Below are 16494 nucleotides of genomic sequence, written 5' to 3' on the forward strand. Positions count from 1 at the left end.
GTAACTGATGGGTTTCTAGATGGGTGGTGATCTTGCTTCTTAGGACCCTTTCAAAGATTTTTATGATATGGGATGTTAGTGCTATTGGTCTGTAGTTCTTTGCTGTTGCTTTACTGCCCCCTTTGTGGAGTGGGGCTATGTCTGTTGTTTTTAGTAACTGTGGGACGACCCCCGTGTCCATGCTCCCTCTCCATAGGATGGAAAAGGCTCGTGATAGGGGCTTCTTGCAGTTCTTGATGAACACAGAGTTCCATGAGTCTGGCCCTGGGGCAGAGTGCATGGGCATGTCATTTATCGCCTGTTCGAAGTCATTTGGCGTCAGGATAACATCGGATAGGCTTGTGTTAATCAAATTTTGTGGCTCTCTCATAAAAAATTCATTTTGATCTTCGACTCTCAGTCTGGTTAGCGGCTTGCTAAAAACTGAGTCATATTGGGACTTGAGTAGCTCACTCATTTCCTTGCTGTCATCTGTGTAGGACCCATCTTGTTTAAGTAGGGGCCCAATACTGGACGTTGTTCTCGATTTTGATTTGGCATAGGAGAAGAAATACTTTGGGTTTCTTTCGATTTCATTTATGGCTTTTAGTTCTTCCCGCGATTCCTGACTCCTAAAGGATTCTTTTAGCTTAAGTTCGATGCTTGCTATTTCTCTGACCAGTGTCTCCCTACGCATTTCAGATATATTGACCTCTTTTAGCCGCTCTGTTATTCTTTTCCGTCGCCTGTAAAGGGAGCGCCTGTCTCTTTCTATTTTACATCTACTTCTCCTTTTTCTTAGAATAATAAGCCTTGTGCATACATCGAGTGCCACCGAGTTAATCTGTTCTAGGCATAAGTTGGGGTCTGTGTTGCTTAGTATATCTTCCCAGCTTATATCGGTTAGGACTTGGTTTACTTGGTCCCACTTTATGTTTTTGTTATTGAAGTTGAATTTGGTGAATGCTCCCTCGTGACTAGTCTCATTTTGTCGGTCTGGGGCTCCACGCATACATGTCTGAACCTCAATTATGTTGTGATCTGAGTATATTGTTTTTGATATGGTGACATTTCTTATCAGATCATCATTGTTAGTGAAGATGAGGTCTAGTGTATTCTCCAGTCTAGTAGGCTCTATTATTTGCTGGTTTAAATTGAATTTTGTGCAGAGATTTAAAAGCTCGTGTGAGTGTGAGTTTTCATCAGAGCTGCCTCCTGGTGTTATTACTGCAACAATATTATTTGCTATATTCCTCCATTTTAGGTGCCTTAAGTTGAAATCCCCCAGGAGCAAGATGTTGGGTGCAGGAGCTGGAAGATTTTCCAGACAGTGGTCAATTTTTAACAGCTGTTCCTGGAATTGCTGGGATGTTGCATCCGGAGGCTTGTAGACTACCACAATGACTAGGTTTTGGTTCTCGACCTTTACTGCTAAAACTTCCACTACATCATTTGAGGCATTAAGCAGTTCTGTGCAAACAAGTGACTCTGCAATGTATAGGCCAACCCCCCCCCCTTTTGCCTGTTCACTCTGTCACATCTGTATAGGTTGTAACCTGGGATCCATATTTCGTTGTCCAAGTGATCCTTTATGTGGGTCTCAGTGAAAGCCGCGAACATTGCCTTTGCCTCTGCAAGCAGTCCACGGATGAAAGGTATTTTGTTGTTTGTTGCTGGCTTTAGACCCTGTATATTTGCAAAGAAGAATGTTATCGGACTGGTGGTATTGTTGGCACTGGGGGGGGGGGGATTTTTTTTCCGGCATTAGTATCTGTATCTGTTGGTTTGGAGTGGAGGCCATCGACTGTGGTTCCACTCCAGGAATGACTGGATTTGGTGTACGATTTCTGCCATTTCCTGCCAGTTTTTTTTCTTCCTGGCACTAAAAAACCTCTCCCTCTTGAGTGGCTGTGGCTACCCAGGTTTTCCCATGGCCTGGATGTTTTGTATCTTTTTGTCCCCTTTAGATGGTATGCCTGGCAATTTAAGTTATAGCACAGTCTTTCCTGTACTGAAGAGGTACACAGTTCAGGGTGAAAAAGCATACAGGAAGGGAGTTTGCATTTCCTGTTGTCATATGTGCATGGCATTTTCTAGGGTGGTCATAGTTGCACGTCCCATTTGTTTTTCCAGATTTCCCATGCCAGCAGATACCAAGTGCATAGTATGTGCACAGGCTTGGTTTCCGCTTGCCTTGGGTTTCTGTGACTGTATTCCCTGTTGGTGCATGTTTCCCTGTCTTACTTCTATCCTCCCTAGCACCAACAATGGAGCTCCCACCAGTTGTTTTTGGTAATATATCCTCACTATTGCTATTGGAGTCCTCTTGTTTGCTATTTCCTGCGGTATTTCTAGTTTGCAATATTGGTTTTATCTTATCTTTGACTACACTTGTTTCCCTACTATGGCTCCTGTCCCCTATGAGGTCACTTATGTATTCCTTCCTGCGTATAATTCCCGACTACCTGGACAAAATCTCCAGCTTCACCATTACTGTCTCCCAGGACAGTATCTCCAGCTTCACCATTTCTGTCTCCCAGGACAGCACCTCCAGCTTCACCATTACTGTCTCCCAGGACAGCATCTCCAGCTTCACCATTTCTGTCTCCCAGGACAGCACCTCCAGCTTCACCATTACTGTCTCCCAGGACAGCATCTCCAGCTTCACCATTTCTGTCTCCCAGGACAGCACCTCCAGCTTCACCATTACTGTCTCCCAGGACAGCACCTCCAGCTTCACCATTACTGTCTCCCAGGACAGCACTATCAGCCCCACATTTACTGACTACCAGGACATCACCTCCAGCCTTACAGTTTGTGACTACATGGCCAGTATCAAGGGCAGTACCATTCAGCCCAGACTTTTTATGTTCCCATCTGTTGTAGAAAGCTTCCAGGTTTTCTATGAAAGCAGCTTTGATGTTGTCCTCTTTTAATACCCTTGTGATTTTAGTCCACAGATTTTCCTCATTTGGGCATACCCAAAAACACTTCTCTGTTTTAATACTGCTTGTAGCTAGTTCTTGGATATCTGCACAAGGGGCGTGACACCAATTTCCACAAAAATGACAATTTATCCATGTGGAAGCCCGTTTGTTTGACTGACCACAGACTACACACAGCTTCATAATGATTTGAATGGTTGATTTACTGCAATTCTACTAGCAACCTCTTGAATATTCTATTAATAACCTTAAATGAAGCTCTAGCTATTTGTATTTCTGTTTCTAACTGTTTTTGTATATTGGACAGCTTACCGTCACATTCCTGATTTTTAATGTTTGTGTTTATAAGGGCGCCTACAACCCCATCCGTTTACAGTCTGCTTTATTGTCCAACGAAACCGTTTGAAACCAGTCAAGGGTTCGGACCATCAAGGGTTCGGACCAGTCAAGGGTTCGGACCAGTCAAGGGTTCGGACCAGTCAAGGGTTCGGACCAGTCAAGGGTTCGGACCAGTCGATCTGATCTGATCAGTGGGTCACTTATTTAAAACATACTGGTCGGTGATTTGAGCTAACACATGAAGGATCTACTGGAAATTATCTACCCGAGTAATATGTGATTTGACTGATACAAAAGTATAACTTGCGTGTTGAAGAAATCGGTGACTGCTGGCAACTCCTACAGTGACAACGGTCGACCTCCACCCTTGTTTATCAATCGCTGTATCTAGCTTTTCTATTTTTTTTTTCCGTCTCCACCACAATAAATGCTATATTATCACTATAGTTGACTGGTGGAAATTTTGGAGGAAGGACGCTTTTTCTGTAGTAATAATTGCTTCTCGTTGTGTATATTGCGAGCGCTGGTAACTACAGGTTATATGAAATTCACAGTAACGTCTCGTATTTCAAGAAAAAAGAAACTTGTAGATGAATGGTTCAGAGAACCGACATGTTGATAAATTAGACACATGTGCAACTCTTGGGTATCTTTATTGAGGAAACGTTTCGCCACACAGTGGCTTCATCAGTCCATACGTAGGAGAAACTTGAAGAACAGGAGGAGAATGAGGTAATCAGTCCCTCAACCTTGAGTCGATGTGGTCAGTCCATCAATCTTGATGGACTGATGAAGCCACTGTGTGGCGAAACGTTTCCTCAATAAAGATACCCAAGAGTTGCACATGTGTCTAATTTCAAGAAAAAAGAAACTAATGAAAGTCACTCCACTCCACTAAGTACCATTATAATACTGGTTAGTTGCTACTACAACACTGTATTCTGCTCTTCACTGGTATCACTAGATTATATGCGAGTACACTAGCAAGCTAGGAAGATTATTAAAAACAGCTGACTCCAGTTAGAGTAAAAGCATACAAATTTTACTTATTAGTTTATTCACTACCTAAATTGATTACAGTATGGAATCAAGAGAACAATTCTTCCTGCATAGAAATACTGATCATAAACAAAATCATACCCATTTCAGATAATATGTAAAATCATAAATTGCAATAAAAATTATTTAGAATTCGTTAAGTATTTAATATTATATTTACTAAGTATAGTTCTGTACTTACAAAATTTTCTGTAATATCATCAGTCATTTTTCTTTTGGGAGTCACCAGATATTTGTCTATTGCCACATTCACAGACTTGACCTCAAATAATTGAATTATAATTAAAGCTAATACTGTAGCAGTTGTACAGTAAACACTTAATTTAAAAGATTAATAGGGGAGGAGTGGGTCACCAGTAATGGGGATTGTGGTGAACAGAGATGAGATTATTTTTCGTGATTGTAATAATAATGGACAATTCTGAAACTAATGAGCTTGTCCGTTATTTCCTAATTAGTTGACCCAGCAAATTTTGTCCCATATTTCCAAGGTCTGTTAAGGGTTCACTGAGCTATGGATTGTTTAAGGGTTCACTGAGCTGTGGATTGTTTAAGGGTTCACTGAGCTGTGGATTGTTTAAGGGTTCACTGAGCTATGGATTGTTTAAAGGTTCACTGAGCTGTGGATTTTAAAGCTATGTATGGATCCTGCCTCCACTACATCGCTTCCCAAACTATTCCACTTCCTGACTACTCTGTGGCTGAAGAAGTACTTCCTAACATCTTCAACTGCCAACTGTGTCCCCTTGTTGATGTGTCCCACCTCTGGAACATCCTGTCTTTGTCCATCTTGTCAATTCCTCTCAGTATTTTGTATGTCGTTATCATGTCCCCCCTATCTCTCCTGTCCTACAGTGTCGACAGGTGGATTTCCGTTAACCTCTCCTCGTAGGACATACCTCTTAGCTCTGGGACTAGTCTTGTTGTAAACCTTTGCACTTTCTCTAGTTTCTTTATGTGCTTGGCTAGGTGTGGGTTCCAGACTGGTGCCGCATACTCCAATATGGGCCTAACGTACACGGTGTACAGGGTCCTGAACGATTCCTTATTAAGATGTCGGAATGCTGTTCTGAGGTTTGCTAGGCGCCCATATGCTGCAGCAGCTATTTGGTTGATGTGCACTTCAGGAGATGTGCCTGGTGTTATACCCACCCCAAGATCTTTTTCCTTGAGTGAGATTTGTAGTCTCTGGCCCCCTAGACTGTATTCTGTCTGCGATCTTCTTTGCCCTTCCCCAGTCTTCATGACTTTGCCATTGGTGGGGTTGGACTCCAGGAGCCAATTGCTGGACCAGGTCTGCAGCCTGTCCAGATCCCTTTGTAGTTCTGCCTGGTCTTTGATCGAATGAATTCTTCTCATTAACTTCACGTCATCTGCAAACAGGGACGCTTCGGAGTCTATTCCTTCCGTCATGTCATTCACAAATACCAGAAACAGCGCTGGTCCTAGGACTGACCCCTGTGGGACCCCCCTGGTCACAGGTGCCCACTCTGACACCTCGCCACGTACCATGACTCGCTTTTGTCTTCCTGACAAGTATTCCCTGATCCATTGTAGTGCCTTCCCTGTTATCCCTGCTTGGTTCTGCAGTTTTTGCACTAATCTCTTGTGTGGAACTGTGCCAAACGCCTTCTTGCAGTCCAAGAAAATGCAATCCACCCACCCCTCTCTCTCTCTCTTGTCTTACTGCTGTCATGTAGATGAGATCATTCCTTTCTAGGTGTTCCATCACTCTTCTCCTGATAATCTTCTCCATGACTTTGCATACTATACATGTCAGTGACACTGGTCTGTAGTTTAGTGCTTCATGTCTGTCCCCTTTTTTTAAAGATTGGGACTACATTTGCTGTCTTCCATGCCTCAGGCAGTCTCTCTGTTTCGATAGATGTATTGCATATTGTTGTTAGGGGTACACATAGCGCCTCTGCTCCCTCTCTCAGGACCCATGGAGAGATGTTATCCGGCCCCATTGCCTTTGAGGTATCTAACTCACTCAGAAGCCTCTTCACTTCTTCCTCGGTTGTGTGTACTGTGTCCAGCACTTGGTGGTGTACCCCACCTCAGTGTGTGTGTGTGTGTGTGTGTGTGTGTGTGTGCATGCATCTGTGCTCGTTCTTTATCTACAGAGAACCATCTCAAAGTGATGGTGAAAGTGTTGAATGATGAACTTTTTTTTTCTTTTCTAGGGTTTTTCTTTCTCTTTGGGTCACCCTGCATTGGTGGGAGATGGCCAACATGTTATAAAGTGTTAAGTCATGAAGTGCTAAGTCTGTTTGGGTCATACAACTCTTTGTGAATAGGATATAATTAGTTTAGATCCAAGAAATGGGACAGATTTTATTTCTTGTATTTACAGGTTTTTACCAGCTTCAATGCACACCTTGAAGTTTTTTTTTTTAACATGTAGGCCATCTCTCACCAAGGCAGGGTGACCCAAAAAGAAAGAAAACCCCAAAAAGAAAAAATTTTCATCATTCAACACTTTCACCATCACTCACATATAATCACTGTTTTTGCAGAGGCGCTCAGACATGACAGCTTAGACGTCTCTCCAAACGATCAATATCCCAAACCCCTCCTTTAAAGTGCAGGCATTGCACTTCCCATATCTAGGACTCAAGCCTGGCTAACCAGGTTCCTTGAATCCCTTCACAAAATATTACCTTCCTCACACTCCAACAGCTTGTCAGGTCCCAAAAGCTAGTCGTCTCCATTCACTCCTAACACACTCATGCATGCTTGCTGGAAGTCCAAGCCCCTCACCCACAAAACCTCCTTTACCCCCTCCCTCCAACCTTTTCAGGAATGACCCCTAGCCCACCTTCATTCCCAACAGACTTATATGCTCTCCAGTCATTCTTTGTTATATTCTCTAAATACACATTTAACCTGCACATAGAAGAGAGAAGCTTCCTGTCAAGAAAAGTGTTATCTCCCTCTTTCTCCATGCTCTCCGCATTTGTGATCCTCAGTTCCTTGAATCATAAATTTCCTCTCTTCGCAATTCATTTTCCCATCTTGGCTACCCTTCCCATTTCATAGACTCTGCCTTCTCACGTGCTAAACGGACTTTCTTCTCTCCCAAACTCTCCACTCCTGGGAATTCTCCTGTCCTCTGCCTTCGCTACATTTCTGGTCTTTCTAATCTCAGCAATTCTCTCCGTTCCTTAGACATCAAACTTACTTTTCGCCAGACTGACACTCATCGCACTTATCTAGTTCATACCTCTCCTTCCTCTATAGATGCTCCTGGTGTTTACGCTATTTCTTGTTCCTCTTGTCCTCTGCAGTACTTTGGAGAAACTGGCCAATCTCTTTCTGACAGATTTAGGGAGCACAAAAGTATTGTTAGGCTTGCTGACACCAACAGTGCTCTTTTCTGTCATGTCAGAGATCACAGTCATCCCTCCGACTGGTCTTCTGCTAAAATTATCTACCCAACTTTCAACTTTCGCAGTCACTGTCTGGTTGAATCCTTCCTTATGCACAACTTTCCTTGTAGGAATCTTAGTCCTGGCTTTGTCTCTGTAGATGCTTTCCTTTCCCATTACATTGTAAAATGTTCCAAACATCAGAACACCCGTGACTTAACCTGATTCTTTTCTCTTCTCCCTCTTTCTCCTTTTGGTTTTCTTTCTTCTGCCTTGGGTATTTTCCTTTATTTTTCCCCCTCTGTGGGCACCTTGCTCCCTTGCAGTGCTCCTCATTCTTAGATGACTGACTCTACTACTACTACCACCTCTCTTGTCCCATCCCTGTCTGCTGGCCTATATATACTCCCTCCTCCTCCTTTTCATTGGTTTGATTTTGTAAATGGTCCAATTCGAACTGAAACATCGTCGTAAGCTCCCCTCTTCTATGTGCAGGTTATTTGTGTATTGTTCCAGTCACGGTATTGTGTTTTTTTTTTTATTCTCTCTAAATGACTAAACCATCTCAACAGTACCTCTTTAGCCCTCTGACTAATACTTTTTAGTAACTCTACACCTCCTCCTTGAAGTTACTAGTCCAAAATACATTGCTAATGTAAATGGACTTAAAAACTATTGGAAGTAATTTATTTTCATCACAAAACTGTGTATGAAAGAGCAATAACTTGTGTAACCTACATTCTATCACTCTGGTTAAATCTCAACAATTAAAACACATGCCTAAAGATATTTCATTGGTTTCCAGGGATTAAAACAAGGGTTAAAAGAAAAGGAAGAGTTCTCAAAAATAAAATTTATTTGGTGTTAGTTAAAACTAACAATTCACACCCACCAAATGCAAATATTAGGATTTATTTAAGTTTCTTGATGCAGATAAATGGCTCTAAGCCAAAAATTTGAGCATGAAAATCCATTTGTGCTAATGTAACAAAACATATTTTACCTAATATAAACATTCAAGGTATAACTAATAACATAATGGACAATGAATCTTGTTTGATTAGATTCACTAACAGAAAATTTGACAACTTCTTTTGTTCAAATCTTAAAGGAAACAAACAAATTTTCTAAAGTAGCAAATAAAAACTACAAGGTTGACAATTATTTCAGTGTACTTCCTTCTGTTGCTAATAATGTTCAAACAAATTTTCTGAACCAATGAGAACTGAAAAATGGTTTCAACAGCCAATATAGTAACAATTTCTATGGAATAACTGAATTGTGGTAAATTCAGGCATAGAATACATATTAACAAGTCCTATAACAACTAAGAATTCAACATACATGAAGAAAACAATTTCCCTGACCATGGATCACAGTATTGAAGGCACCAGGTCAACAAGTATTTACATTAAAATTCCAAGTCAGAGTGAAAACTGGTCAAAACTGTTTTAGAGTTAACATAAATAACAAAAGAATTACTCCAGAAATTAGGAAATCAGTTTGCAAGAGCAAACCAAGACTTATTGTCAGCTCTAAACAGAAAAATAACTGGTAAAACAGTAGGCTTCACTTACCATTGCAACTACTTTAATTAGTTAGGATGAAGTTCATAGCAAATTTGAAAGGATTTTGCAAATCACTTTCCATTCCCAGTTGCCACAGAACCTATAATTTTTGTCATATTTAAATAACATAAATGGCTGGTATAATTTTATGCTTGTCAGTGCAGGCGAGTGGTAATTACTTCACAATATGTAATAGCCAAACCCAACATGTGGCATTCTTTGGCAAGCTTAAAGTGTTCCTTCTAAAGTCAACATTTTAGCATGTGAAATACAGCATTTTAGGATTCCATTTAAGGCCAAGCCCCTAAAATTTAGGCATTCACATTAAGAACAATGTATCAAGTTCAGTAATTCCTGCCCGCTAAAAATATGAGGGAAAATGGACATAATTGTATTCACTTAGGATGCCATTATTATAGATGTTTTAGTCCCTGAACCCTGATCACTGCAAACACATGAGAAGTATGAGGAGACAGGCTATATATATGGACAGGAAATAGTAGAAGGGAAAAAACTGGGAAACTTGTCCATGAGAATTTATGAATATAAAAACACACGTAGCAGAGATGACATTAACAATTCTTGTGTCATACACAGAAATATCAAGGGACATTCCATGCATTGGCAAGATATTGAATTTGTTTACTGGGAATCAGATTTAAAACAATGAAGATGTGTTGACACTTCACTCATCACCACCTCCAACACCGTCACTCAACAAGCTAATAGTTATACATCAGCTAATATAACACTTCTATGAGACTGCCACGTAAAACAGTCTATCCTATGAGGATAGACTGAGGGCACTGAATCTGCACTCTCTAGCAAGGTGTAGAATTAGGGGGGAAGGATATAACTGAGTTGTAAAATGGAAGACAGGTATAAATAGAGGGGATATAAATAATGTGCTTAAAATATCTAACCAAGACAGGAATTGCAGCAATGTATTCAGATTAGAAAAATTTTGATTTAGAAAGGATATAGGAAAGCACTGGTTTGGTAATCAAGTTGTGGATGAGTGGAACAAACTATTGAGTAGCATCATTGAAGCAAAAACCTTGTGTACCTTTAAAAATAGGTTAGACAAGTACACGAGTGGAGTGAAATGTAGACTTGGATGGCATGGGCCAGTAGGCCCGCTGCAGTGCTCCTCCTTTCTTATGTTCCTAAGATAAGCCCTTTTCCACTCATGGCATCCTGCACTGACTACTACTACCAGGTACTATTAATAATACCACTACCAGTACCTGTCTCCTCTCATATTCCTCATATATTTGAAGCAATCAAAGTCCAATAATTGTATCCTACTGAATGCATTCATGTCCCTTTCTCTCAAGTTGTTGGCAGTTATTTGCCTTCTTACAACAACACAAAAATATAACCAGTCAAAATTCAACTGCACTATTTTTAAATTTACATGAATGCTGTCTCACAGCATTTTCAGAAAAAATAATCTCTACTTAATTCTGGAATTAATAATCTTCATAAATCAATGAAAATAAATTAAACAATTACCTTAGAAATTAGTTCTAGGTATTGTAATTCGTAGACTGATCATACAAGTGAAGAAGACTTTATGATTGAAAATGTTGAATACTAAAGAAAAAAAAAAAGTGCTGTCATGGTAAAAGTATATAAGGCAAAAGCTCTTTAGTGCCTCTCATATGGGAAATTTGTCAAGATTTTTTTTTCCAAGTTATTCCTTCTAAAACTATAAGTATATCTACAGAGTTTATATTTGAAAAACTGTACAAAACCACAATCTTCCCATAGTTAGCAACAATATAACCTACAAGCATGGTTTAAACAAATACATATATATGCAATAAAATTTTAATTTGTATTCTTTGTAAAAACAGCACTTAATTGCTTATTCATTACATGGAATGGTAAGAAATAGTTGAACAGTTTTAAATGTATACAAAGAAAACTGTATGAAAATAAATAATTGCAGTACAAAATATAAATACAAAGAAAATAATCAGCTTGTACTGAGAGAAGAACCTGTAAATGCATCTACTGGCTGCCATCACCCTTGAGATGGAATGATAATTATGCTTTAAGACAAACAACTTAAGGAAGACTTTAACAATATCATAAGTACCATATATGCACAGAAAATAGTCATATGCAGCTGGTATATCTTATGAAGCAGATCACAATCATTATTGAATTGGAATATAACCAACATAGTGTTCACATTTTCTTATATCAACACAGCAGTTAAATCAATTATTATTCTCCAAAACACGCTAAACCTGAATGGGTCATAGAGCTCAATTAAATTAAAAAATAAATCATATTGCAAATGAAAAATTGAAATGTCAATTTCAATTTTTCATTAAGCATGTGACTATATCTACATATTAAAAAGCTCTTCCATTATATTTTGGCCTGATAACTAAACAATAACTCAATCATTACCCTGATCATATATTACTGATAAATACTTAATTTTTTTTTTTTTACAAAATATGTGACTCTGGTGATGGTAAAGGTGGCTACTTTTCACTACCTGTAAGAGACTGAGTATAGTAGGGTAACTGGAACCATCACCAGCCCTGAAATATTACCCCAAATAAAAATTCACAGCTTTAGACTGGACATGGGTGTACTATCAGACCTACATAACCCTCATACACTTATTCCTCCAAATGAATAAGAAAAAAATCTATGAGTAGTAACAAAAAGGTCAGAGTGCTGTCTTGCTCAGAATATAAACAGTATATTTCAGATATACAGAATTCTTCCTCCGTAAGCCATGTGTGTCGTAAGAGGCAACTATAACGATGGAAGCAAGGGGTTAGTAATCCCTTCTCCTGTATACATTATTAAATTTAAAAGGAGAAACTGTTATCTTTTTCTTTTGGGCCACCCTGCCTCGGTGGGATATTGCCAGTTTGTTGAAAGAAGAAAGATTTCAGAAGTACAGAATTCTTCCTCCGTAAGCCACGCATGTTGTAAGAGGCAACTATAATGCCGGGAGCAAGGGACTAATAACCCTTTCTCCTGTATACATAACTAAATTTAAAAAGAGAAGAGAAACTTCCATTTTTTCTTTTTTGGGTCACCCTGCCTCAGTGGGATATGGCCGGTTTCTTAAAAGAAAGATTTCAGATGTACATTCTTGCATACACCAAAATTTGTACATATTTTAGCATGCTTAGGCTAATAATACCAATTTAACTAATACTTGAACCACCCCAGAGAAGTTATATTTTATTGCCATGAGCACTGAATGATCACATAGGTCAAAGAGCTCAGTAAATCTCGCATCTTCCTTCCTTCTAAGAAGTGATGTCACTAACTTGAGAAATCATAACAACATGACAGTAAACAGCTCAGGGAATGGACAGGATTCAAATCCATGGCAAGCCAGTGCTCTAATCACTATACTGTGCCAGCCTACTAATATTTGTTTAACTAGGTATATCTCTATACACAAGAAAGGTTGGCATGGTCTGCACTGTGATCATAAAAGCTGTTTTTTATGGCAAGAACTAACTCCCATTTGAGCTAAATCTTGCCACAGCCATGTTGGCGAGATTCATCCGCAATAACCAGCATTCGTGGTCATAGTGCAGACCATGCTAACCTTTATAGTGTATATAAATATTCCTAGTTGGACAAATCTTATTTGGTACAGCTGTTAGAGCACTTGCCTCATGGTTTCAGGACTTGCCACTGGTTTTAATCCTGCTGTCCTATGAATTTGTTTATCAAGCAACTAATTAAAAATTACATATCCAGTAATTACCTTTAACTGACAAAACCTTGACAAATCTTTAGTAATATATTACATTTAAGAGTCAGCATAGAAAATTTTAAAATATTTACATAAACTCTGAAAAAGATGAATTTTCTATATTTTATGAATAGAAAGTAAGGACTGATGTCTGATTGCCACGGATTAAGATGAATGGAGGCATGTCACGGGTTAATGTCTCTAGCCAAGCCATGTACAGAGGGGCAGAAACTGAAGACTTACGAGGCATTGGCAGGGTCCTGAAAAGTAGAAAAATGTTGAATATTAAAATTATTATTAAACCTAATCTTTTCCTTGTAAGACTCAGTAGTTGTTCTACAAGATGACTGTTATAGATAAATGATGGTATAAGCCAACAAGTGACAAGAAAGATGCTGATAACCAGCATCTTTTTTGTCACTTGTTGACTTCTTGTCACTCTTTAATACAACATTTTGTCCAGGACTGGACTACAAAGACACACACAACACTGTTTTACAAGACACATGAGCACCCTGATGTAAGACTCAGGAGAGATCAAAAGTGTGGTAATAACATGTGAAGCAACAGAGAAAGAGAAGTCAGTCAATCAGCATACTTATATACAGGGAAGGGAAAGAAGGTAAATAGGAAACATTTTTATTGTATAAAGTAGCAAACCGTGTACAATGTAAGTGATAGGACCCATCAACATATATGTGCATTCTTTTGTTTTATTCAATAGTATTGTATCAGTTAAATGAATTGTGACTACTTCCAAGATCCTGCATCTGGTTCTGTCCTCCTTCTCATGTCCATATGTGGTTGTGTAGTGTAGTGAATGACAGGCACATTGACATCACTCTTCCTGTATCTATATCTGTGTTCCTGCAGGCAAGTCTGAAGGTCACGCCTGTTTCACAAATGTAAACCTTACAACCTCCCCAACACGGATTACTGTAAACCCTTGAAGCAGCAGTACTTTGGCTCTGTGAGGCTTGGTGAATTTTTTGCTTTGCTGGTTACAACAGCAATGTCCATGTTGGCTTTATGGAAGATGCGAGTAAAAGTGGTGGTAACCTATCATGGAGGGAGGACAGGCCAACAATCAATGTTGAAGATTTTCCTGGGAATTGTTCAGTGGATAAATCTTTTCTTTCGTAGAAGTGGTTAATGTACAGTTGGAGCTCAATGGTGGTGAAAGCATCAATATATTTCTGCTTCTCTACAAAGAATTCTTCATTACATAGCATGAGGGTGTACTGGAAATAATCTATGATGACTCTGTATTTAGCCTTGAGGTTGTGGTGGAAAAAATAACGTATGAAGTCATCTTTATTAGTGAATTGTGTATAAACCTTTTCTGAGTGTGTATCATTTTTTTCTTCCTCCAGAGTAAACTGTATGGTGGGTTCTACTGAGTTGAGTGCATTCTTAAACTGGTGGAGACTAAAGCATTTAGGGACAATGACAAAGATGTCATCAACATTTCTCAGCCATGTGATGTTATGTGGGATGATTCTCTTAAAGCAGTCTTTCACTAAATGTTCGGGGTAAATATTTTCCAGGATGGCACTAAGGGGTGAACCCATCACATGTCAAGATTTGATACACTTGTTCTCACCACAACCCCAAGACTAAATACAAAGTTATCATAGGTCTTTTTCCTCCATCTCTACAGGATTTGTAATGAAGAGGAAAAGATATGAATTAAAGATGCCTTCATTGCCTTAATTTAGCTCCACTGCATATCATCCACTCCTGAAAAAGAAAAGCCTTACTCATCCACATCTTGCAAAATGGGTCTGTGCAGCGAGTTTGCACAGTATCCTGCCCCAGGGAGCGCATAATGGGAAAAGCAAAATTCTGACCTTTTATTTGGTTTAAAATAAGTGAATTTGAGGTATCTTCTAGGATGGTTTTTATGATTTTATTGACTGTTTCTTGGTATCATTTGATAGAATGGAAGATATACTACTGAAATAGAGAAGATTTTGGTTGGTTTCAGGACCAAAAGTAATTTGAAAATGGGCTCAGAGTGGAAATATAAGGACTGGTAAGGCCTTTCCTATATGCCCTGTCTGTTTTATGGGCTTTTACTATGTCTGATTCAATTATTGGGATGCCATAAACCATGACCAATCATTTCTGGTTATATTTTATTATCTTGGAAATAGAGTAAATCTTCTATTTTTGTTTACCTGATTATAAATTCAAAATGGAAAGCAAGTGTAATATAGAAGAGGCCTGGGGATGTGATTAATGAACAGAGGAAATGTTGTTTTCGTGCCAGGAATGCCTACATTGTTTATTTTTTACTCTACTTTTAAACTGGCTTTTTTTAAGGGTGTGGAAAATTGGCCAAATTACTAACCTCTGTGTACTTTACAGGGTAGGTCTGGGAGTATTTTTGTGCTCTGTCTTAGCAAAAAAAGCTAAAAATTTAGTTAAATTGAGCGATGGAAGTGGCTTAACCCTTTCAGGGTCCATGCCATAGATCTACGGCTTTGAAGCTAGGGTCCAAACCGTAGATCTACGCCATGAGCTCAGCTCGCTCAGATAACCCGTGAGCGGTAAATATGGGCCTAGATATGAGAGAACAAATTTATGTGGTAAGTGTGCACCACAAAACAAATTCTGCAGCATGCACTGCATAATGAGGGAAAGGGTGGGAGAGTTTCAATGGAGAGGAATAAATGGGATTAGGTCAGGGGTTTCAAATAGAGTTAGAGCTAAAGAAGGAGTAGCAATAATGTTGAAGGATAAGCTATGGCAGGAAAAGAGGGACTACAAATGTATTAATTCAAGGATTATGTGGAGTAAAATAAAGATTGGATGTGAAAAGTGGGTTATAGTAAGCGTGTATGCACCTGGAGAAGAGAGAAGTGTAGAGGAGAGAGAGAGATTTTGGGAAATGTTGAGTGAATGCGTGGGGAGTTTTGAATCAAGTGTGAGAGTAATGGTGGTTGGGGATTTCAATGCTAAAGTGGGTAAAAAGGTTATGGAGGGAGTAGTAGGTAAATTTGGAGTGCCAGGGGTAAATGTAAATGGGGAGCCTTTAATTGAGCTATGTGTAGAAAGAAATTTGGTAATAAGTAATACATATTTTATGAAAAAGAGGATAAATAAATATACAAGGTATGATGTAGCACGTAATGAAAGTAGTTTGTTAGATTATGTATTGGTGGATAAAAGGTTGATGGGTAGGCTCCAGGATGTACATGTTTATAGAGGGGCAACTGATATGTCAGATCATTATTTAGTTGTAGCTACAGTTAGAGTAAGAGGTAGATGGGAAAAGAGGAAGGTGGCAACAACAAGTAAGATGATATAGTGTTGGAGTGGTTTGTACTTTTGTTTAATTTTTTTTTTTTTTAAATTAATCCATGTTAAGCGCTAAACCCAAGTGAGTCATTCAGCAAAAGACGTGTTGGAGGCTCGATCCTCCGTCTGGTGAGCGCCAGACAGACACGCTTCCTAATTTTTTTAATAAATGTATGAAAGAGGTG

The 16494-nt window shown here is 39.1% G+C and overlaps 1 protein-coding gene across 2 annotated transcripts in view; it reads right to left on the reverse strand.

The window, feature by feature from the left end:
- Positions 1–12750: 12750 nt before the first annotated feature.
- Positions 12751–16494, reverse strand: part of LOC128685247 (bumetanide-sensitive sodium-(potassium)-chloride cotransporter-like) — a 213567-nt gene continuing 209823 nt past the window's right edge. For both annotated transcript variants that reach the window (XM_070082928.1, XM_070082927.1), the window contains one exon: positions 12751–13266. In XM_070082928.1, the coding sequence (XP_069939029.1) occupies positions 13131–13266 (136 nt within the window). In that variant the 3' untranslated portion in view covers positions 12751–13130. The remainder of the gene's footprint in view (positions 13267–16494) is intronic.

Source organism: Cherax quadricarinatus, chromosome 8 (assembly GCF_038502225.1).
Source record: "Cherax quadricarinatus isolate ZL_2023a chromosome 8, ASM3850222v1, whole genome shotgun sequence".
NCBI lineage: Eukaryota > Metazoa > Arthropoda > Malacostraca > Decapoda > Parastacidae > Cherax > Cherax quadricarinatus.